The sequence below is a fragment of the Denticeps clupeoides genome, chromosome 4, assembly GCF_900700375.1.
Source record: "Denticeps clupeoides chromosome 4, fDenClu1.1, whole genome shotgun sequence".
Taxonomy (NCBI): Eukaryota; Metazoa; Chordata; class Actinopteri; order Clupeiformes; family Denticipitidae; genus Denticeps; species Denticeps clupeoides.
This window is the reverse complement of record NC_041710.1, coordinates 23,307,269-23,331,158: the sequence shown is the minus strand read 5'-3', so window position 1 is coordinate 23,331,158 and position 23,890 is coordinate 23,307,269. Positions and strand designations below refer to the sequence as shown.

At 42.5% G+C, this 23,890-nt stretch overlaps 2 protein-coding genes across 3 annotated transcripts; both read right to left on the bottom strand.

Annotated features, from left to right (window-relative positions):
* Positions 1-436: 436 nt before the first annotated feature.
* unc93b1 (unc-93 homolog B1, TLR signaling regulator) lies at positions 437-11,842 on the bottom strand. 2 transcript variants are annotated; one of them, XM_028976528.1, is made up of 13 exons: positions 11,671-11,842; positions 8,998-9,136; positions 8,124-8,265; positions 7,805-7,958; positions 7,546-7,707; positions 7,030-7,159; positions 6,793-6,886; positions 6,577-6,701; positions 4,637-4,819; positions 3,674-3,959; positions 2,728-2,846; positions 2,491-2,613; positions 437-1,302 (listed from the first exon to the last, which is right to left on the bottom strand). In XM_028976528.1, exons 2-13 carry the CDS (start codon positions 9,115-9,117, stop codon positions 1,048-1,050), a joined length of 1,893 nt encoding a protein of 630 aa, XP_028832361.1. In that variant the 5' UTR covers positions 9,118-9,136; positions 11,671-11,842; the 3' UTR covers positions 437-1,047. The 2 variants fall into 2 exon arrangements, with proteins under 2 accessions (XP_028832361.1, XP_028832362.1); XM_028976529.1 differs by having other exon boundaries at positions 8,998-9,117.
* A 263-nt stretch (positions 11,843-12,105) lies between these two features.
* Positions 12,106-13,189, bottom strand: timm10 (translocase of inner mitochondrial membrane 10 homolog (yeast)). The gene is made up of 2 exons (XM_028978137.1): positions 12,989-13,189; positions 12,106-12,566 (listed from the first exon to the last, which is right to left on the bottom strand). Exons 1-2 carry the CDS (start codon positions 13,057-13,059, stop codon positions 12,371-12,373), a joined length of 267 nt encoding a protein of 88 aa, XP_028833970.1. The 5' UTR covers positions 13,060-13,189; the 3' UTR covers positions 12,106-12,370.
* Between the last annotated feature and the right edge of the window lie 10,701 nt (positions 13,190-23,890).

Here is a 23,890-nt window from a genome sequence, read left to right as displayed (position 1 = left end):
AAAAAAGCCAAAATCCCACCAAGATTTTAGGATCATCTAGTGGGAATGACAGGCAGAGCTGGGTTTTGTCAGCATAGCAGATGATTTCTCTTGATAATAATTGATGATGAAGAATAGAATATTAGTGTTATTCATTTTTGTATAAACCCATACCACCAGTTAATAAACCAAACCAACATCACACCACTCTCACACTGCATTTTCATAAAAAACAGCAATTTCTTTCATGAAAATTGTTCAAAATACCATCTGTTCACAAATATTCAAGGCTGATGTTGATGTAGAGTTGGACATTTGAAGGGAAAAAAGAAACATCAGTCTTCCTCAGCCCTCCCCCCTCTCAGACCCCTGACTTTAGCATTTGTGCACATGTGTAGTGACTGGATTAGGCTGGGGATAAAGTTACACTTTAACTACATTCCAAGACTCTGAGAAATGATGCAAAGGGTGTGTTTTAATCTCACAAAACAGAAGATAAGCACAAAATCAAAAGTTTAAAAGGCACAAAGTCGGCACATTTTTCCACCCATGCCTTTTCTGCTTGTTTTCAGAAAGGTTAAGTACTTGTGTGTGACGAACCTCCAGAAATAGTTCATTAGTAGCATTAGTCAAGAATAGCAACTTTTGTGGAATGTCTAGAGGCCTATAAAAAAAACTAGGAGTGTGGGCCCACAGATGCAACTGTGACACTCAGTGCAGCTCTGAAGCGCTTTTTTTTTTGGGTCGTTTCTGTGGAAACAGCTGAGAGCACCTGTCCTGATAAGGGCTTGGCTGCTTCTGTTTTCCACTTCCTGTTTCTGAGCACTTCTCTTTCTCACTGCTCTACACCTTTTCCCCGCCTTTCCTTCCGCTATCTCAACCCACACACTTCCCTGGCAGTTTTTAAAAGAATTATTTGTGAAGCTCTTTCATGAAGCAAGCAAGCCCATAATTACAGTGGCTTTCAATTTTTCATCAGCGCAACTGTCCTCCCACATTATTCCAGATGATTTGCTGGCCTCATTGCTGCACTTTTCATCTTTCATACCTCCCTAAATCCTGGCTTGCTCACAAGCACTGGTTGTACTCCTTTCTCTCCCCCGCCTGCTCGTAGGCATCGTCCCGGCGCCGCTGGCGACCACGGACTCGTGGCGAATCGGAGCCCTGCGACCCCGCATCTCCTCCTGCAGCGGCTGCTCCTCCCTCCTCCACCTCCTCCTCCTCCTCCATTTGCTGCTCGCCTTCATCACGCTCCTCGTCCTCGGACTTCTCGGACTCTGACTCATCTGAGTTGTCCTCCTCCAGGTAGCGGTAGCCCTTCACCTGGACAGGAAGGAACGGCTCTTAACAACTGATCTGGGAACAGGGCCACCCTTCACCTTCTCCTGACCTCATCTATTGTCAGTAAAATATAGAAAGTGACTCCAGTCCTGTGGCTTACAGCAGAAGTTTTCAAAAAGCTCAGGGCTATAATTACATTGCTGCCCTTACCTGCTGACCGCTCGTAACCGCAGCGCCTTTACTTCCATACTTTCATGCCATCGTTAGAAAAGCTGAAGAGAGCAATTCTCCAGCAATCTCTGGATTAAAACTGACTTATCTGTTTTTGTTGCTGCAAAAGGATTGACACCATTGGAAACAATAAAGTATAATAAGCCCTTTTTACAAATGTGATTTCAGCAATTAGGGCTGCGCGATATAAATGGTATTTGATATAAATTTGGCCAACAGGAGAGATTTTGATTATACCTGTCTACCCCAGAATTGTCTGCTTGAAAACAACAAAGTTGCATAACCTGCATAACCAGCACAAGGCATTAGATTTGGGCAACAGCACAGAAGGCATAGCAGGGTTTCTGCTGATCTTTAAAAATTCCTAAAATCGAGTTTTCAAAAAAATATAATTTTTGATATCAGAATATCAAGAATATCAAGAATATCAAGGCCTTAAATCTAATTAAAATAATAAGTAATTTGTGTTTTAAGTACTGTTTAAATACTGCAGACCTAATGAATAAAATAAAACAAGCCTTCAATCTGTCAGTAATCTGCCGGTCCTGTGCCGGTGCCCGGTGCAAAAAAAGTCATGACTTTAAAAATCACAAAATATAATCTTCTTCCTAGAGGGACTGCATGATAAAATATGAACAAGCATTGTGTTATTTATATATTTTCTGACAATTTTTTTTATGTAGACTGTACAGCTAAATACAGAAAATCACAATATGAATTTTATGCCATATCGCACAGCCATTTCAACAACACGTGTTGTGCCAGGACTGCACAGTAATATTCATAAAAAACATACTATATAACAATGATGCCTGGAAATGCAAAAAGTAATGATGGTAACGTTAACTCCTTATCACTCTAGGATGTTACATTTTAAAATCATAGTTACTGAGTAATAACTAAAACCTTTGGCCTTTGTGCTGACGTCTTAGGATTTAAGGGTTAAATGTGAGTTATAGTGGGGAGCAAAACCAGACAATGCCCCCCCCCCCATCAAACCTTGTGTCGAGGCCTGGGAATACGGGGCAGTCTGAAGGGCACCTTCCTGGCCAGTCGGTGCTCCATCTGCCAGTAGCAGACAGAGGCTGACAGCAGCATGATCAAAAGTATGGCAAGTTTTGCCTGGCGGGGAGAAGAACAAAAGGAAAAGAAGAGTGGGAGTGGGAGCAGTGAGCGCTGCACAGGAAAAAGCAGCTACAGGCAACCGAAGCAGCATTTGGAATGCCGATCACTCACTCGCATCGGCAGGCCTGACCACAAGTACACGAGGAAGATGGCAAGCGCCTGCCACCAGTGATAAATGGTGTAGACAAAATCCAGCCTTTCTTTGTCTTCATACAGCATCCCCAACAGTGCTGAGGAAGAGAGCGGGAGGGGCTGAGGACTTATGAGAGAATAAATAAGTGAACAGTAGACTGATTCTGATATCAAAGCAGCAGGAGAAATTCAAGACTGGAGCTCAAAATATATTCAAAATCAACATGGATGATATTTGGCATGAAATCGCACATCTACACAATTCTACTAGAAAACCCTGTTCCGAGAAACCAAGCGGAATTTTATACTAAATATTAACAATAATTTTGTACAACAAAGACCTCACTGTTGGCCACACACACACACGAACAAACAAACACACACAGGCACGCAAACACACACATCAAATCCACCATGGTAGTTACCCAAAGTACATATACATATTTTTTTTCCCGCTGCTCTTACCTTTGCTCCTTTGCTTACCCACTTTCTACCATGGCAATGCAATTTCCCTCTTGTGGGACTAATAAAGGTTTATATTTTCATATCTTTATCTTATCTTGGGCTTGTGCTTTTTTGGTTTGGATTGCTAAAAGAGGGCAGTCTTGTGACCCCTAATTCCTTCTGTTAAATCTACCCCAGCGAGGATATGAGAGATGAAGAGGGGAACACAAGAGTGTTTATATTAAACAGAACAGCCAGAAAAGGCTGAGATTAGTTCTTTTTGTCACTTGCTACTGGAGTCTCGGTGGTAAAATCCACTTTGACATAAGAGATTATAACAAGATCAGTGATTAGTTTCTGACTTCATTGTCAATTCTACCTGTACTTGGAATTTTACCTGTGTGTGTGTGTGTGTGTGTGTGTGTGTGTGTGTGTGTGTGTGTGTGTGAATATTGTGTGAATATGATAGTGAGCCACTCACTGCTGAGTCCAGTCTTATTCAAAGCGCTGCCCACTCCCCAAAGTGCAGTAAGCACCAGCAGCTCTGGTAGGTGGTTAATATAGGGCTTGATGGTGATGGGATCAGGAGACCAGCACATGAGTGCCACAATGAGGGCCAGGTGCACCACAGCACCCCCTAACAACGTGATCAGGCGCGGCAGCCGCAGCGTGGCGAGAGAGAGGAAGGAGGAGGACGATGAAGACAGACCATAGACCATCACCAACAGCCACAGCTTCTCAAGACCCACCGAGCATACACCGTAAGACTGAGAGGGACAAACAGACAGACAGACAGATAGATAGAGAGATGACATCACAATTACAAAATTTTAATTCACAAATGGGCATTTTTCAGTTCAGATTTTCATTATGGTGACTGCACACTGCTAAGTAAACTACATAAATGAGAACACCATGATTTATTCTCTAGCACAATTCAGTATCAGATAAGGACACGGTATTATGTTCTGATCTGTTTAGTAATGTTGTAGTAGCTGGGTACCATAGTTCTTTTTTAGATCCTTTTGAACACTATTACAGACTCCAATATTACAGACTCAACTATCCCAATTTATGTTAAAACATTATGATATGTTTTAAAGGGCTGCTCCTTTAAAGAGAGAATAACAGGGAAAAAAAACAGAAAAATCTAGAAAAAAAGAAGGTGTAAAAAAACATGGTGATGGCTGTCAGGAAATATTGTTTCTATGGTGCCAAAGAACAGAAGCAGAATCCAATGTACATATGAGAGCAGACTGACAACATAGGTAAACAGAGACAGAGCCAGGGAGGGAAACTGTATGTGAGAGTACAGCTAAGTGATAACGACACATTGACACATCCAGCAATTGAAAGATAATGTTTTTGTTTCGCTCAGTAAGATCAGTTTGTCAGTTTTATAAGATTGAGTGTATGTTGGTGTGTCTGAAGGTTTATCACTGACCAAGATGAGTCCCTTGATGGCAAAAAGAACCTCAAATCCTGAGTAGATGAAGAAGGGGCAGAGCAAGCGCAGTCGGTAGTCCCGCAGGTGTTTGAATGGCAGCTGGAAAATGTTGCCCCAGCCGATGCTGCGCAGGTCGATCTCTTCTGTTGGCCGGTAGGCTGCACCACACAGTGCAAGGAACTGGGGAACGAAGCCAATAAGTTTATGAGGAGGTGTACCCCATGTGCAAACTTTATTAAACATCATTGGCTAGAAAAGAATATGTAAGAAAAATTGGCAAAATTTGCTGAAAAGTGGAAACCTGGACTGAACAATTAATGCCCTGTTGACCATCTGGGCAAATTAAGGTCTGTGTCTTGTGTCCTGGGCTATAATTGCATATCAGTGAACTGAAACTGTGTTAAAACACCAATCAGTCATAACTTTATGCCCTGGCCCATCAGTGCACAACCTACAGAAAGTCGGCTGTGGTATCTGGCACCAAGTTGTCAGTAGCAGATCCTTCAAGTCTATTGCATTGCAAGAAATGTTCAGAACCAACATGAACTTTTTGGTCCTTGTCACATTCACTTCAACTGTCAGTGGCCACAATGCTATGGTTGCTCTGGATATACAGTATACAGTGCAAACAGAAAGTATTCACATCATATTCTCCACATTTTGTTACAGCCTTATTCTAAAATGGATAAAAGGTTTTGGCAAATTTATAAAAAAATGTATAGTCACAGCCTTTACCAAATACTTTGTTGGGGCACTTTTGGCAGCAAGTCTTTTTGAATATGATGCCACAAGCTTGGAAGACCAATCATTGGCCAGTTTCACCCATCTTCATCAGGTTGGATGGGAAGCGTTGGTGCGGCCATTGTAAAACCTCTCCAGAGATGTTCAATCGGATTCAAGTCTGGGCTCTGGCTGGGCCACTCAAGGACATTCACAGATTTGTTCTGAAGCCACTCCTTAGATATCTTGGCTGTGTGTTTATGGTCATTGTCCTGCTGAAAGATTAACAGTCGCCCCAGTCTGAGATTAAGAGCACTCTGGAGCAGGTTTTCATCCAGGATTTCTCTGTATGTTGCTGCATATTTCTCTTTATTCTGACTAGTCTCCCAGTTCTTGCAGTTGAAAAAAAAGTCACCACAGCATGATGCTGGCACCACCATGCTTCACTGTAGGGATGATATCGGCCTGGTGATGAGCAGTACCTGGTTTCCTCTGACAGTGACACCTGGCATTCACAGAAAAGAGTTCTTTGCCAGTTGCCTTTTCCTGTCCTGCCCTGTTCCTTCCTCTTGCCTTTATTACATGAACGGCAACATCTGTTGTTGTTGTAGCTCCGGCTGACTCGCGTTCACAGATCAACCCGGCGGAGATTCACTCGCCTGTTTGCAAAAATTCCAAAATTGGGTTTCTCATCTCCTCCAACACGTGCTCTTCCTCTCTGTTTCCTCACCTTGCAAGTGATCAGAAGGTTGACGGTTCGAATCCCAATCCACCAAGGTGCCACTGAGGTGCCACTGAGCAAGGTACAGCCCCCTGTCATGGCTGCCCACTGCTCACCAAGGGTGATGGTTAAAAGCAGAGGACACATTTTGTTGTGTCACCATGTGCTGTGAATGACAATCACTTCACTTTCACACTTTCAATTAACCTGCAGAAACACCTCAATGATGATCAGGGGAAACAGGATGCACCTGAGCTCAATTTCGAGCTTCATGGCAAAGGCTGTGAATACTTTTTGTACATGAGCTTTCTCCATTTTTAATTTTTAATTAATTTGCCAAAACCTCAAGTAATTGTCATTATGGGGCATTGCATGTAAAATGTGTAGATAATAAAAAATTTCCCGATCACTGTATATTATGTCATATTTAATAAAACCTGGATTCCTCAAATCTTAACTGAAGAAACGGCTGCAGAGAGAGAGAGTTGGGCCTTACAATGATCATTGACAGGAAGGCTGCGCCCATAAGCACACTCTCCACCTTGATTAACACCAGAGAGCGGGGGAGATGCTCCAGGACTGTCTTGTTTAAGTCCGGAATCACCCCATGACTTTTCGCACCTACAACAGAGCAGAAACAGAGCAAAGCTTGTACGTACTATTCTACAAAGGTTTCTAGATAATAGAGTAAAAGCTTATGAATGTTGCCTACCACACTCCTTAACACTGAAGAGAATGTGTGTGGACGGGCTGAGAAACTTGTTAAGAAAAAAGGCCATTGGGAACTCTGCAAAAACAAAACTGAGCTAAAAGGCAAACATGTTACACAGTTAAAACCAGATAACAGATCACAAGCCTGCATATTAAAAATTATTCTGCAATTATGTCACAGTGCTGGACAATAAATGAAGGCACTATTTTTTAAATATTTGCATTAACCTGAACTCACATGAAAGAAGATGTAAAATACCGATTGGAAAATAATAACATAACGATGGCAAGCCCCCTTAGGAAATTTCTTCTGTTCTTGAACATGTTCCTCCTTATAGTTCAGGTATTCATAATATTGCTGAGCCATTCTAAAACATGGAGAAAAAATGAATATTTTCTACTTAATTAATATATACACCATTTCTATTTAAGCTGGATAATGAAACATGTGTATGTATAATCAGTAGACTTTCATAAGTGAACACAGCACTACATTGGATTTCAAGACAAATTTTTATTTATTAGCAGCCATTTCCAGCTACCATAGTATTTACTACATGAACAATGTCTGGACAGGACGTTTTGGTCAATTTGATGATATTTTAAACGAGAAAAGAATTGTTTATTATCCAACTTGAATTAAAACATTTCAAAATGACCCTAAATGTTTGAGTGTGTTTTGTCTGAAAGAAAAAAGAAAATGAAAATAAAGGTTGAGTTTATAGTGAACATATTTCGGCTGTCTTCTTTGTACCTGGTTATGTAGTTCCCTAGCGATGCCCACAGAGGCACAATGGCAACACCAATGGCAACAGCCGATGGCACCAGTGTGTAGTATCGCTCCCAGTAATTGGTAGACACAAAAAGAGCATAGATTCCAGAGGCTAGAAACATCATCCATTTTGTACCCAGGAACCTGTAACACAAGGATCACACAGAAACATCCAACTTCTCTGCTACAAGATAGTAAAAAAAAGACATGAGAGAATGATAGATGGATGGATGATATATACCTAATTAGCACGGGTGTGTACAGCAGGCCAATGATAGGAGTGACATTAATACCCATGAGCATCTTGCGGTCGATATCCTCAAGGCCCAAACTGCCATACTTCACCTCCCTGTAGGTTTCATCATAGTGAAGTATCAGCTGCATCTGTAACAAGCCTGCACCACAGAACAGAATTAAGATACATCAGCAGCACACTCCCTACACATCTTTTACATTTTTTGATATTTGATTAATAATAACAAGCCATATATGCCTTCAAATGTTGACAGGATTTCTGCTCATTAGTAGTGCTTTTTAACATAAAAAATTGACTATCTTACCCATGTAGACGCTGTAGACAATCATACCACCCACGCTAGCCCCTAAAACATTCTTCACCACAGCCAGCCTTTTTCTACGATAGTACTTCCTTTCCTCCTCTTCTTCATCGTACTCTTGTTGAGGACCAAGGAACTCTTCGACCTGAGACGGAAAGAACAGGAAAAAAATCTACAAAGGCACAACTACCTTAACCAGAACAACCTTCAGGACCCCAACCTTCAGGATCAGTCTGGTTTCAAACCTGCTCAGTCCACAGAGACTGTTCTTCTTGCCATTACAGCAAAACTACATGGTGTTAGATCAGCAAATCTGACATCAGTCCTAATCTTTCTGAACCTTTCAACAACTTTTGACACAGTCAACCACAAGACCCTCTTGACCATCCTTAGGAGCTTTGGAATTAGAGGCTCATCATGGCAGTGGATAGCTTCCTATCTGGATGACTGATCTTATCAGGTGACATGGAAGTGGACTACACCTCACAGGCTTTCTACTGGTGTCCCTCAGGGCTCCTGTTCTCCCTTTACAACAAATCTCTTGGTGAGGTTATTTCCTCGCATCGAATATCATATCACTTCTATGCACATGACACTCATTTCTTCTTCCCTTTTTCTGACATCCAACGTTCACCAAGATCTCTGTTTGCCTGAGTTATTTAGTTAATGGTATTTACAGATTGGTTCCTAGTCAACCAAATTAGGGATTTTACTGATTTACATATTAAAACACTTATGTAAGTAAGAGCCTCTGACACATGCTGTAAAGGTATAAAAAAACAGAAACCATTACTTTGCACAAATAATTCCTATTCATCTCTTAATATGTCGAGAACTGAACTGTCTTGTGACCATTTTATAAAACACGTCACGTCACCTGTTCTGGGACGTTGCCTTCCCGCCGGGGTCCCTGCAGGACGTCCACGTCTCCGCTAGGGGGCGCATCCAGCTCCTCGACACCCTGATCGACGCCGTTGTCTGCAGCTGCTGCTGCCATCTGGCGGTCGACAGGACCACTGCGTTAAAGCGATTCGAGATTTACCACAGCATTGTGGTTTAAAGGAAATGTGCGGGGTGTGCCGAGGATGTGGGGCAGTCGTGGCCTAGTGGTTAAGGAAGCTGCCCTGTAATCAGAAGGTTGCTGGTTTGAATCCCGATGTGCCACTAAGGTGCCACTGACAGAAGCATCATCCCCACATACTGCTCGCCTGTCATGACTGCCCGCTGCTCACCAAGGGTGTTGGTCAAAAGCAGAGGACATATTTTGTTGTGTCACCGTGTGCTGTGCTGCAGTGTTTCACAATGACAATCACTTCACTTTAATCATATTCAATAAGGTCTGTAATTGCTGCCAAAGGTGCATTGACAAAGCATTCAGCAAATGTACATGTGCTTTCTCAATTATTTGGCAAAACCTCAAGTAAATTTTTTTTATGTTTTCAAATGAATTTGATCGATTTTGAAATAATGCAGTAAAATAACAAAAGTGGACAAAATGATACACTGTGAATACTTACCGGATCCACCGTAACTTGTTACAAGGTTGGTATCAGCGATACTGATCCGATATTGACACTTCATACAAAAACTAAATGTGATTGGAAAGGTGAACTAAAAACTGTGTGTCCTGCGGTGCCATGAGATTTTCCGGGAGGAAGGTGGGGTTGGTGCTCGTCCAGGTCACCAAACAGACTGGAGTCACCCCTTTCTGTGACGTCCCCTCACATTGGTGTGTGAGGAGCAGTATTTCTAATGGCACGTTTACTTTCAGTTGGAAAGTGGTACAGAAATAGAAGAGCAAAAATGTCCATTTGCGTTAGTATCAATACAAAACTGATACCAACTTGATATCAATAGTATCAATATTTAGGATTGATCTGCACATCCCTAGTTACAAGTTGCATGTTGCCATGATTGTTACATGGGGGTCAGTCCTAGCCTGTTTGTTGGCCTGCGTGAACATCCCATCAGCACACGGCCCCTTCCCGCCCAACACACAGAAACACTTATTAAGAATTATATATTAACATATTTTATTGTAAAATTGTCTGTTGTAACCATACTGAATTTAACCAAATAAGCATACACATGGCTTTGACCTTTGACCTTTTGTCCATCTTCCATCTTATTCTGCACTCCAGTATCAACACCCATCCTCCAGCCATATGCACAAACCAGGGAAAGAATAACTGTGATATAATGAGCTTGGATTGACAATATCATAAATGAAATGTGCTTTATTTAAAATCAGCCCGCTCCCTCCCAAGTGTGAGACTTCAGCCCAGCAGCAGCACACCAAGGACCTCTGACGCTGAAGTTAGCTCCTTCTTTGAATTGTCTGTTTCACCTTAAATAGGTTGCAATACTGTTTATTTTACACTTAAATGTTTATATTCATCATAAATCTATGTGCACATGAGCAAAATTCCCAGGTCAATTTTACAGTGAAAAATGTTTTGGGCTAGAATGGTATTAGTTGATGCTATTTCTACACATCTTATTTTACCCTTAACAAGTGAGATTTCAGAGGCCCAGAGCTTTTAAAATGTAGGTTTTTGTACAGTTTTCATGTGAAATGTTCAGTGTAAAGCAGTGTTGGGCCAGACAGGTAACAATTGATACCATTTCTAACAAGGGTTGAAAAGTTCCTTATTTCTGAAACAGATTTCCTGGCTGTAAGGCCCGCTGAACGCGGTACTGCAGCCTGCTGAGCAGGATTTAAAGTGGAACTGACAACTCGAATAAGGAGCTGAATCCTTCAGCCTCACGTTTTACTGCGTGAGCTGGTTATTAGATGCCGCCCCGGCCAGTCAGAGAACCTCCTGCCTCGCATTAAGAGGGCGCCCTCACTCCCACGAAAGGGGCATAGAAAACCCGATCGGAGGCCATGCACTCACGATGCCGCCCATGTCGCCCGGTTGAAGTTGGCGGGTCAGCACCGTCACCGTCGCAGGAGAATTGGGACCAGTCGCGTCCTCGTGGGTGAGTTGTACGTTGGCGCCACCTACCGGCGCGTACAATTAAAACGCTTTTATTCCAGCCAGTATGTGAAGAATTAGTAATCGACGGCGTTTCATCTCCTCGGCATGCATTTTCGCAGTGTTTCTCACGTTAATCGAAGTGCGCCAGATAATAGAAAGTAGGTGGTTGTAGCCTAGCGGGCTATGTGAACCAGGAGACCCAGGTTCAAATCCCACTTACTACCATTGTGTGTCCCTGAGCAAGACACTTACCCCTGCGTGTCTCCAGGGGGACTGTCACTGTAACTACTGATTGTAAGTCGCTCTGCTGTAAATGTAAATTGATCCAGAGCCACAGCAATGTGTGAAAGTGGGCTAAAGACCTGATGCATTTGCCATGAAAGGCACAGAGCGCACAACTACTTGTTTAAACTCAAACGTAAGAGCAGGACGGAACTACAGACGTTTAAACGTGCGTACTTGTGATTTAACTAAGAAAATGAATTGCTTTCTGTCTTCGCGAGAAAATAAAAGAAAATCACACAATTCGACAATACTGAGAACAGACGCGCATTTCACGTCACTCTCACCTGTGAGACTATGACCGACCTCGTCCCTTCGTGGGCCGTGACCGACACTTCCAAACGAACCTTTTGGCGGCCAATAAACTCAAACCGGCGTCTTATTTTAATGTGTCGGGGTGACGAGAGGGGGAAATAAAAGTTGAAGGAGGGGAACCGAAACCGCGCTGGATTCTGTTCCCTGTCGACGTTCCACTCGCCCGCGCTCTTAAAGGGACACGCTTCAAATTTAACTTGACGGAGAAACTACTTTAATATCGATACATGTTGGCAAAAACGAGACGTAGTAAACAATGGCGAATAGCAACTCCTTAAAACGTACGTCACTGCAAACACTTCTGAGTGTCTGAACACCAAACACTCTGAAAACACAATAAAATCAAATAATAATAAGCCTGTTCATTCATTTGGCTCATGTGCTACTGTGAAAAATGCAACACTGTGTAATTCTTACTTTTTATTTAACATAACTATGCAACAATTACAATGGAATAATAAAACTTTGTACAAATCTGTGTGGTTTCTGTAAAAAAAAAAAAAAGACTGAAATTTTCCTCACACGTGCACAATACAAATACTCTTCAGTCCAAGGGATGGACCTGGGGTTGATAAAAATTCACGCCTGGCCCACAATTACTCCCACACCAGGTCCAATATCTCCCAGTCCAAAAAAAGAAAAAGGGCCGTAAACGCAGTCCGTGAGCCCGGTCTAGCCGGTCCCAGCAGCAGCCTTCCTCATGGTCTCCTCGTCCTGGACAGACAGCTCGGTCAGCTTGCGGCCCAGGCGTTCGTGCAGATCCAGGTACTTGGCCACACAGCGGTCCAGACACACGGCCTCGCCCTTGGAGAGCTCGGCCTCCTTGTAGTGCGGAGGGACACACTTCCTGTGGCATGCGTTGGTCATGCTGCGGAGAAGCGGGAGTAAAGGACGTCAGTGGCCATCAGGCCATCACTACTGCAGAGGAAAAACGACATCACATCTGAAGGCAACGACAAAAGGGGTTTCAGTTTTATTAAAAGGTCACGAGTTCGAGATCAGATAGTCTTTCGCACAATAAGTTCTAACGTTCGAGTTTGTTCCACAAAAAAAAAAAACTGGATTCAACTGGTTAATTTAATCCGGGGACCAGGAGTGTCCAATAATAAACGCTCTTGCATAAATCCCCGAAAAATAGCATTACGCAAAACGTCTCTCATGTTAGCGAGCATTTGCCAAAAATAAATTACAACAAACGGAGACGTAGCGACATAGTAACGTTCTGCAAAAGGGAGGACGCTCTTCCAGTCGCACTAACTCACACGGTCAGTGGCTACATCATGACATTACCGGTTGTACATGTCCGCCATCATCTCCACTTCCAGCTCCGCCGCCAGCTGCTGCGCCTTCATTGGATCCATCTCCGCGTCCAGACCGGTCCGACTCTCACGGAGAACCCACCTCAGTCCACAACGATCCTTAACGAGCCCCCGCAACGCAAATTTTAACCTTCAGCAACAGGGAAGCACGTGTGCGGCGGCCGTCACTGGTTGCGCTGCTTCCGGTTTAAATAAAGTTGGAGCGTTCAAAATCGCCATTCGCAAAGTGCAGTACAAACACAGAGGCGCAACATACAAATTAATAGACAAAACAAAAAAAAAAAAAGAACGTTGCATCATACAGACAAGGATGGTTCCAATAACAAAAATCTATTGTTTACATACCACCAAAACACAAAATATTTCATCTATGTTAAACCTATTAATATTTCAATAATAATCTGTAATATTTAACTATTACCATCGAAAATTGTTTACCAAATAATTACCAAAAACACAAATATTTACATGGATTAATAATTCATTCAATAACATGAGATAATTTGTATCACATTATTATCGAACAGGAGGGTGTTTCAATTTATTCTTAATCAATAACATCAATCTCCACATCTTCATCCTCAACATTTTCTTTCTTCACCAGCCTGTTCTCAGTGTCAATGATCAACCCCACCCCCCAACCTCCAGGCAGAGTGACAGGAGAACCAAACAAAACTTCCACCTCCTCGTCCTCCTCGTCCTCCTCCTCTACCTTACAAATGATGGCTGATCTCGCTGTGATTTGGTTGGACAGCGGTGGAACAGGCTCAGGACTGAGTAGTGCGGACTGATCTTGTTCGGCATTTTTCTGTATTCCACGCTCCTCAGAGACACTGTGATGATCCAGAACTGCGTATGGAGGAGGGGGTGAAGGAGACAGAAAACCCCTTTTGAGACAGTCATTCACTTAAATGTACACATTAATCAATAACAGTGTTTTACATTTTTACCATTAAGACATCCTTTAATATCTTAATGTAACTGTCCCTAAAAAATGTCAGCTTCCAAAAAACTGCTGTAAAAGTATTATATATTAATGAGGTTATAAGTATTATATATTAATAAGTAAAATATGAACTACTTTTCCATATTTTAGAAGTAAATTCAGCCTGAAACATACATACATATTTAATATGATTAATGAGGTTTTAAAACATGAATTTTGATGGTACACACTTGGAGAACAACAAAAAGATAAAGTACCTGGATTTAATGATCCTTTGGATGGACCTATATGAGGACAGATGATCTGCCAACAACTTGATGGTTCAGATTTTTGGTAAATTGCATTTTCTCCTTCTACATCGACTTCTTCATCCTCTCCACTACTGACCTGCACCACACTACAAGCTCTAGCCTGCTGCACTGCCACAACATCCACATGGGAAGGTGAAACCGGATGCTTAACGGTTTCATTTGACGGACACTCCTCGACAGAGCAAGGCTGTGAAGAAGAGTCCACAACTCCTAAAATATCAATTTCTCCTGTGACCTCATCTACGTTTGTATCAGTCTCTTTGAAAATCCCTTGCTGTGATGAAATTTCTTTGCCCACAATGTCTTCCAACATTTTTTGGTTGTAAAAGTATTGTTTATGGGATGGTCTGTGACCATAACCCTTTTCAAAGTCTTTGGTCCTCAACCCTTGAGTATTATTTCCTGTAGATATTTTGCAAATGTCCTCTGCTTCAGAAACTGTGTTTTCTTCAAGTCCCCTTTGCGTTACACGTTTATCATGCTCTATGGTTTGTTGGCCAAGTACATCAGTGTCTGCACTGGCTTGGTCTTCCTCCATCCTCGTGTCATGATCTTTTGCTTTGTTCTTCACTGAGCCTTCCTTTTCCACACCCCTGTTACACCTCATGTTCTGACTACATTCTGCATGAACGTCTTTTACGGTCTTTTGCATGAGATTGCATTTTGTAAGACTGCCGCATTTAATCTTAGTGGCCTCTGGATTTGAGTTCTGATTATTTTTAGGTAACACTTTCATTTTACAATGCTTGTGTTCAGGTTGGACTTTTTGGGGCTCCAACAACAGATTTTGAGTGTCATAGGACTTCACCTTCTCTCTATTTTCTCTCCGCTTCTTGACTTTGTTCAGATCTTGCACTATTTCAATCCTGCGTTTCCTTCCAGGTCTCTCGGTCTTCCCAATTGCAGATAAGAAGGCTGCACAAGCCATGTCATGCTCTACTTTGTACATTTTGGGTACAAGAAGCCTTGAACCTCGTCTTATTATATTTGCATTTCTTGGTCTAGAAATGCAATGCGTATGTTTGGTTGCTTCAGGTCTTGAGTTGTTTGCCTGTGTTTTTTTAGATATCCCTCTACCACAGTCATCATTTTTGATGCTTGATGAATGAGAATCATTTGTGGACCATAGTGTACCAGGCTGTTTTGGCATCTTCTTTCTCTTGTTCTGCAGTCCAACTGCATTTGTGACCCCGAGAGACTTTGCAGTCTTACAATTTTTTTTCTGGCTATCATCATCATCCAATTGTTTTTGCCTAATTTTTGTGGAGCCTTTTCCTTTTTTGTTCATGCGTTTATTCTCTTCATTTATCTCTATTTTGTTTTTCTGACTCTGCCCTCTGGTAACCATCTTCATTACATCCTTAGAAGCCACTTCAATTGTACACTTGCTTGGTTGTTTTACAGACTGTGTTGTGCAACGTGGCTGGCCTGAAACCTTTTTTGCCTTCGACCTGCTTTGTGGGAATGTTGGATGCTGCAGTTCTTTGCCCCCCATGGTGACTCCACAAAGATTAATGGTGTCCAGAGGGAATTGCAGGGTAACTGGTTTGTTAGAGAGCCATGGGTGGATATTAACATGTGCCTGTGTTGAAGAGCTGGGTGACTGCTTTGCATTGATGGATTCTTGACCTCTTACTGATGGTGGGTCACTCAGCTCTAGACTATTTTCAGCCTTAAGAGGAGAGAGACATTGTGGAAGCCACATTTCATTTAAATCTGGCATTTGAAGGGATGTAGATTTTCTCAAGTTCATTTTAGATCCCAATGCTGAATCTGAGTGATTCAATACTCTACAAGGATTTTCATTACCTGCTTTAATTTCTGCCCCAGATTGAGAGAAACTGTGACATCTATCTTTGTCTTTGCTATTTCTGCTTTTGAGTGCTCTTGCTGTACCTCCAGTTTTGCATCCCTTCTGATGATGTTCCTCTGACTCAGCAACACATGACTGAACATCTATTGGCAAGAGGAGGTGGTCTACCATTCTTTTTAATTTGGTTGGGTTTTGATCAGGTAACGGAGTGTGTGAAGTCCTAACAAGAATGCTGGAGGATTCTCTGGTGGTTTTCCGGGGTGGCGATAATTTTGAAATTCCTTGACTTGAATTAAGCAATGCGGTCCTGGATGAAGACACAGAACAATCCAATGATCCTGAGTTCCGTTCCACTTTTTGATACTCTGAAGATTTTGACCCTGCACAATGGGAAGTGAACTGATCACTGACTTGCACATTTATGGAATTAACATATTCTTCCTGGGACCACCCTAGAAGAGTGTGGTGGTAGCAGCAGTGTGGGTGGGTGCTGGGTTGACCATGTGGGCAGCAGTGAGAAGAGTGAGGCAGGGAAGTGTAGCAGTGGGGGTCCAGGAAAGAGTCAGAGCTTGTGGTGTTTCCAGGGAAAGTGGAGATTAAATTAGTGGTAGTGTTACAACTGAGTGCTATAGAGAGAAGGAGGGAGAGATCAATAAATACTGTGATATAGAAGTGTTATAACCATGATCATGGGTGAACGGTTATAGGTAACTGAATTAATTGCAATTAATTCTTAAGACTAAAGCATGCTACATTGCATACTTGCAACTACAGGGAGTGCAGAATTATTAGGCAAGTTGTATTTTTGAGGATTAATTTTATTATTGAACAACAACCATGTTCTCAATGAACCCAAAATCTCAATATCAAAGCTGAATGTTTTTAGCTATTTTAGGGGGATATCTGTGTGTGCAGGTGACTATTACTGTGCATAATTATTAGGCAACTTAACAAATATATACCCATTTCAATTATTTATTTTTACCAGTGAAACCAATATAACATCTCCACATTCACAAATATACATTTCTGACATTCAAAAACAAAACAAATCAGCGACCAATATAGCCACCTTTCTTTGCGAGGACACTCAAAAGCCTGCCATCCATGGATTCTGTCAGTGTTTTGATCTGTTCACCATCAACATTGCGTGCAGCAGCAACCACAGCCTCCCAGACACTGTTCAGAGAGGTGTACTGTTTTCCCTCCTTGTAAATCTCACATTTGATGATGGACCACAGGTTCTCAATGGGGTTCAGATCAGGTGAACAAGGAGGCCATGTCATAATTTTTGCTTCTTTTATACCCTTTCTTGCCAGCCACGCTGTGGAGTACTTGGACGCGTGTGATGGAGCATTGTCCTGCATGAAAATCATGTTTTTCTTGAAGGATGCAGACTTCTTCCTGTACCACTGCTTGAAGGAGGTGTCTTCCAGAAACTGGCATTAGGACTGGGAGTTGAGCTTGACTCCATCCTCAACCCGAAAAGGCCCCACAAGCATCTTGGCAGCTGCACGCTTGACTTTTCTCAGTTCATGGGCAGTTATTTTGCACCTTGGTTTTTCCACACGCTTCTTGCGACCCTGTTGACTATTTTGAATGAAACGCTTGATTGTTCGATGATCACGTTTCAGAAGCTTTAATTTTAAGAGTGCTGCATCCCTATCTCACTATTTTTGACTTTTCTGAGCCTGTCAAGTCCTTCTTATGACCCACTTTCCCAAAGGAAAGGAAGTTGCCTAATAATTATGCACACCTGATATAGGGTGTTGATGTCATTAGACCACACCCCTTCTCATTACAGAGATGCACATCACCTAATATGCTTAATTGGTAGTAGGCTTTCGAGCCTATACAGCTTGGAGTAAGACAACATGCATGAAGAGGATGTGGACAAAATACTAATTTGCCTAATAATTCTGCACTCCCTGTATGATAGATACAAGGGTGGGAAAGAGGCTCACACGGGGGGTGACGGGGAGATGATCTAATCATTGTGCAGACTCTGACTAAATAAAAGAAAATAAGTGTGTTGCTCCACAACCATGAATCAGTTCAAAACCGGACCAAGTTACAGCCAAGCTTCAAAAACCATAAACAATATGTTAATATTGTTCAAGCAGTCTTTTGCTAACCTTGGTAGTACACTATGTATTGCTGAAATTCTATAAAACATTATGTTAACCATGTCAAGGAAATTTTTATGAAAGTCTAGTTATTTCATAATACTGTAATTCTCAGTAATTAACTGCAGAAATCAGAAATTTAAAGACATTTTACAGCCTATTATAGAGTCTGATAATACAACAGCTAAACAGAGTATTGATTCAACATAATGGTTAAAAGCTGAATAAAATGTTGAGACTTACTTTTCTCAGAAGATCCAATCAGATCTTGTGAAATGCTTGCATTGTGTGGAAACAAACAAGGAACCACTGCACTGCAGTCAACACGGTTGGCATGTAGAAGCGGCTGCCCATGTTCGTTTCTCTCCATAGGTACACGTGGGAGAATGTTGAGGCCCATCATGACATCCTCTAGGAGCTTCTCAATTTCCTCAGTGTCCTCACTTTGGGACGGGCTTGGGGACGAGACATCCTTACTTGGGTAAGTTGAAGACTCTGTAACATGATCACCAGACTGTGCCTGGGCCGTTGTGGAAGAAGTGGACTTCATAACAGGAATAACAGTGGACATCCTCTCAGGAGGACTTGAGCTGAGTTGAGAAGAGGATGAGTGAATATTGCCCAGCCTTTCAGCATCAAATGATGAATCCTAAGAAGAGCAGAAACAATGACTATGAAGAACCACCAGTATAAAATGGAGAAAATGAAGTCATTGTGAAACACTGCAGCACAGCAAACGGAGCACACAACAAAATGTGTCCTCTGCTTTTAACCAAAAATCACCTTAGTGAGCAGTGGGCTGGAGGTGTGAATAGTCACTAGTCTCATGATTCCATTCGGTCATGCAAAAATATGTCATGGTGCCCAGCGGTCAAAGTTCACAAGACCACAGAGTGCCGTGCCGCATGAAACTCCAACCCAAAGTGGGGCTGTGGCGATCAGGCCGACAGAGTCACTACCGGAAATACTTTTTAATGAAAATGTTTATATCTCTTCTAGAAAAATTACCAAGCAACGTCATTATGATAGAATCGATTATGTTCTAAACACTTACTTAATTTCAATATCCCTACATTAGGCAACCGTGAAAGGAGTCCGGGGAGCAGTATGTGGGGACGGTACTTTGCTCATTGGCACCTTGGCCGTTTTGGATTCAAACCGGCAACCTCCTGATTAGGTCTGTTGAAATTAATCACATAATCGCTGCATTGCGATGCAGACATGGACATTGCAGAACATAATCAATTACATCATAATGATGCACGATCCTTGATGGAAATTTTTGAGGGAAAATTAGCAGCATTCCTGTCGCACACGTCTGCATGTTTGGTAACATTGAAGGAAACGTGATTATATTTGGGTGACTCTAAATGTAGAAAATGCCGCGATAGGTGAAAACAGGAGGGAGAAAAAAAAAGTTGTGGTGATTTGATAAAAGTGCATTCACGCTGATTGGCTGATTTTGCGTTAATTTTAATATTCCTGTGGGGACTGAATTGGAAGAACCAAGCGATGGATTAAAATACTGTCATCTGTGCTCCTCACCTTCTGGACTGTGTCTGGAGATATGCTTCCTGAAATCTCAGTGTGGTTGTGTGCTTTCCCATGCTCCTCATGAACACTGTCAATCTCCCAAAGTGCTCCACTGTGCTTCCTTTTCAGCCTGACCTTTAGTGATATCTGTGTCTTCTTCAGGTCAAACTTTCCTTCTCCACCAAGCAGTTCTTGTTTTCTTGAATACATTCCACTTTCTTTATCTACATCCACACTTCTGTCCTTTACTTTGTTTGCTTCATCTCTCACCAAAGTAATCACACTCTCGTTTTTTTTGCCGCTTCTCCTCTTCCTCTTCAACAGTGTCAGTTCATCAGTCACTATTTGCTGCTGCAGGTTGCTTTCTGGGTGAGAGCAGAGGGTGTCCGGCTCTTTAGCTGAGCAGGGGAGCTGGGAAGTAGAGTTTGAAATGGTGAAATGGTTATCAAAGCCTGAATTCTGGTTCAGGAAAGTGGATGACTGGGGCTTCCAGGTGGCAGAAGATGACGGCGAGATGCAAACATGGTTTCCTGGGCCCAGAGGTGGTACTTTCACAGTGGGATCAACGGAGATGTCCAAAGGCAAGCATGAGGTTGCTGACACTGAGCACCGCTTGATTAGATGAGAGTCAACGCAAGAAATCTCGGTCTGTACTGCAGTGTCCGCTTGAGTCTCTGTCTGCTTTGTTTGTGTCTCCTTGTCCATGCCTCTTCCTACCACATCTTGGACTGTGGGGCCTATACAATCAGCGTTCCCTTCTTTCTGCAAGGCCACCTCTACACACCGTCTCAGTCTCTCCTCTTCCACGCATCCGCCCTTATCGTAGATCAGATGGCCCATGCCCAGTCTGTTGACAGCAGCCATTATCTCGTCTTGTTCCTGCAGGTTTTCTGCTTCCATCTCTCCAGTATAAAGGAAGCCCATCAACTTTAATAGTGCCTTGGCCCCAACGGCCTGCAGCCTGAGAAGACGGCTCTGGCCTGCAGGAAGTGAAGGACCAGTCGCAAAGGCTCTGGAGAAGAGAGGGCTAAGGGCAGCCAAGACGCAACTATGGGCAGGTATTGAGACACCTGGTGGAGCAAAACTTTTGATTAACCAGCATGAAGTGGGCAGGCAATACAGACAACAATCCAAATGAATTCACCAAAAATGAGAACAATAAATTCATGTAATTCATTTCTGGCCTTTCCTCTTAAATGCCTGTAGTGTTGGGCCATGTAAACAGTAAAACATTTTTCAGTGGATGATACATTTTTTTCTTTCAAATGATTAGTATTTAATGGTAATTACTGAAAACAATTGATTAATGAAGTGAGAGGAGTCCGAAGCCAGTTTACTAAGGATATTGGTTAACGTTCAATGTAGAAAAGGGTTTAAGAAAATTTACAGCAATGAGGAATTATTTGTTTAATATCTGCATAGCAGCAATGATGTGCAGGTCCTTTCACAAATGACCTCCACTTCCCTTCAACCAGTTCTTCACATCACTGGATCATGTACACTCGTTACATGGCTAGAATTTTACAATGCTCCTGCTCTTGTTGAGGGTAACTCTGAAGAAACACAAACCGGAGCCCTGTGACTGTGCATGTCTCCATCCATCAGTTCTCACCTTCTGTCTGTAGCAGGGTGTCACAGAAGAGGCTGCTCTGCTGCTGTCTCTGCAGTTCGCTAAGAAGCAGCAGGGAAAAGCCCTGCTTCCGATACCTCCACATCTTAAAACAGGAGTAGAGGCGCAACACAGGGCTGGAAAAAAAAACAGTAAAGGTCCCATTTCAAAAGTAGAGGCAGAGCACGCTGGCCTAAATCACAACATCAGACAGGTCACAGAACTTCAAGCTACTCTAAGGGAGCATTTTCTCATCGGAGCTCATTAACCTGAAGTTTTAAATCATAATGTGAACGTAAACAGTAAAATATGACTAAAGTGTTTCACTTTACCACCTTCCCATTTGCAGCATGTAATTCTAACTGTTCATTTCCCCCAGAATTTATCAGACAGTTTTCTAAAACATTGTAAGACGGCGTGATTTCACTTGGGAATGAACCGACTGACGGCCCTGCAGCACCTGACTGGCATGGCTGACTATCAATCGTAGGCGTACCTGACATTGCCACTCGTTTCTGCTGTGTCTGGTTCCAAACTGGATGACACAGCAGAAGCCTTTTTTTCTAGATTCTTTTCCTAGAATGGAAGGCCTGAATTGGCTATAAATCCATATACAATTCAATATTCAGTGAGGCGGTGGTGGCCTAGTGGGTTGCTGGTTCATATACTGAACTGCAAAAGTACCAAAAAAAAAAAAAAGTTTAAAAAAGCAACGTAATGTCCCCACACACCAAGGTGACGGGGTTAAAATGAGGATGCATTTCATGGTGTACAGCGTTTCACAAGGACAACCACTTCACTTTCATTAAATAGGCTGCGAGTAAAATCACACCCACCCAAATCCACACCTACACACAGGTCTCAAGTAAGATGAGCCATCCCTTGCTTTTAGGAAACGACAGAGAAAATTAAAAATGTGAATCCTGCCTGGAGTGGGGGGTATTTATTGCAAACGCGAACAGAAGAACCTTCAGACACATTGGTGATTAATGTGATTAAGTTAGCTAGTCTAGCCACCAGGTCGAGGTGAAGGCGAAGTGATTGTCATTGTGAAACACTGCAGCACACGGTGACACAACGAAATGTGTCCTCTGCTTTTAACCATCACCCTTGGTGAGCAGTGGACAGCCATGACAGGTGCCCAGGGAGCAGTGTGAGGGCACCTTGCTCAGTGGCACCTTGGCAGATCGGGATTGTAACCTTAACCGCTAGGCCACCACCAGCACCAGAGCCATTTGCTCAGCGTAGGAAAGAAAACTGCTGAAAACACAGCACACGGTGACACAACGAAGTGTGTCCTCTGCATTTAATCCATTAAAGCAGTGGGCAGCCATGACAGGGACGGTACCTTGCTCAGCATTCGGGATTTGAACCCGGCCAGCCTCCTTATCTGAGGTAAAAGCAAATTCATTTAAAAGAAGCTAGCCAGCGTTTAATTAAAAACTAAAAGGATGCGACCGTGAGGATGCGAGAAATCGGCACACGCCGTAAACAAACTCATTTCAAGTGGATCACTTCTATACCCCGGAGTTCGTGAAACATCGGGGAATATTTAATTAGTCGAATAATTAGTTTTTTTTCCCTGTTAGAATCGGGAAGGACAAGATATGATGATGAAGGAATAAAAAGGCTCACCTTACCGCGGGCTTGTGCAATCTGCAGAATTCCAACCACCTAAACCAGTCCCGGCTTTTATTTCCCTCAGGTAGGTTTTATTGCAAACGTTAAGTAAAAAGGTAGAAATAAAGGTATGAAAATTCAGTTCATGGTCCGTCGCGTATTAACAACAACGAGAAAAATAATAATTCACTCAGCTCGATTCATTTCGTGAAACGAGCGGCACGCAACAGGTGAGTGGGCTCGGCGTGTTTGTCCATTAACACAAATGTCCCTCTTTGCGTTTTAACCAACATACGTCCGATGTTAAATCGACACTCGCTGGTAAACAACCCTTTTTTCCCCAATCGTTAAGAAACTCTCATTAGTTAAGCAACGCGCACGTGCTCACGTTGATGACTGCGGTGCGTGTCGCGGCTCTTCCTGAGAATACGGTCAAATTAGTCGAGTTTTTTAAAAAAGCGCGCACAGATTTTATAAGGTTTACGGTATCACTTAAAAACCCAAAGCTCTTTAATTAGAACCCTGTCTTCTGCAGTGAATTACAGTATCAGCCCTGGAAAAAAAAACTAATAGAATGAGGGACTACAACATTTCAACGTCAATTGGCTACCAAACTATGTCCATAACTCATATGGATCTTTTTGTGCCATTTATGAATAAAGTAATGATTGAATAAGCATTTTGATGAGTATTCATCTCCTAATATGACATCTTTGATGCAGCATTACTACCTTAAAGTAAACAATGCCAAAACCACCGTCCAAAGCACCGTCCCCACACACTGCTCCCCCGGGCACCTGTCATGGCTGCCCACTGTCCATCAAAGGTTGATGGTTAAAAGCAGAGGACACTTTTCGTTGTGTCACTGTGTGCTGTTCTGCAGTGTATCTCAATGACAAAGACTTCACTTTTACT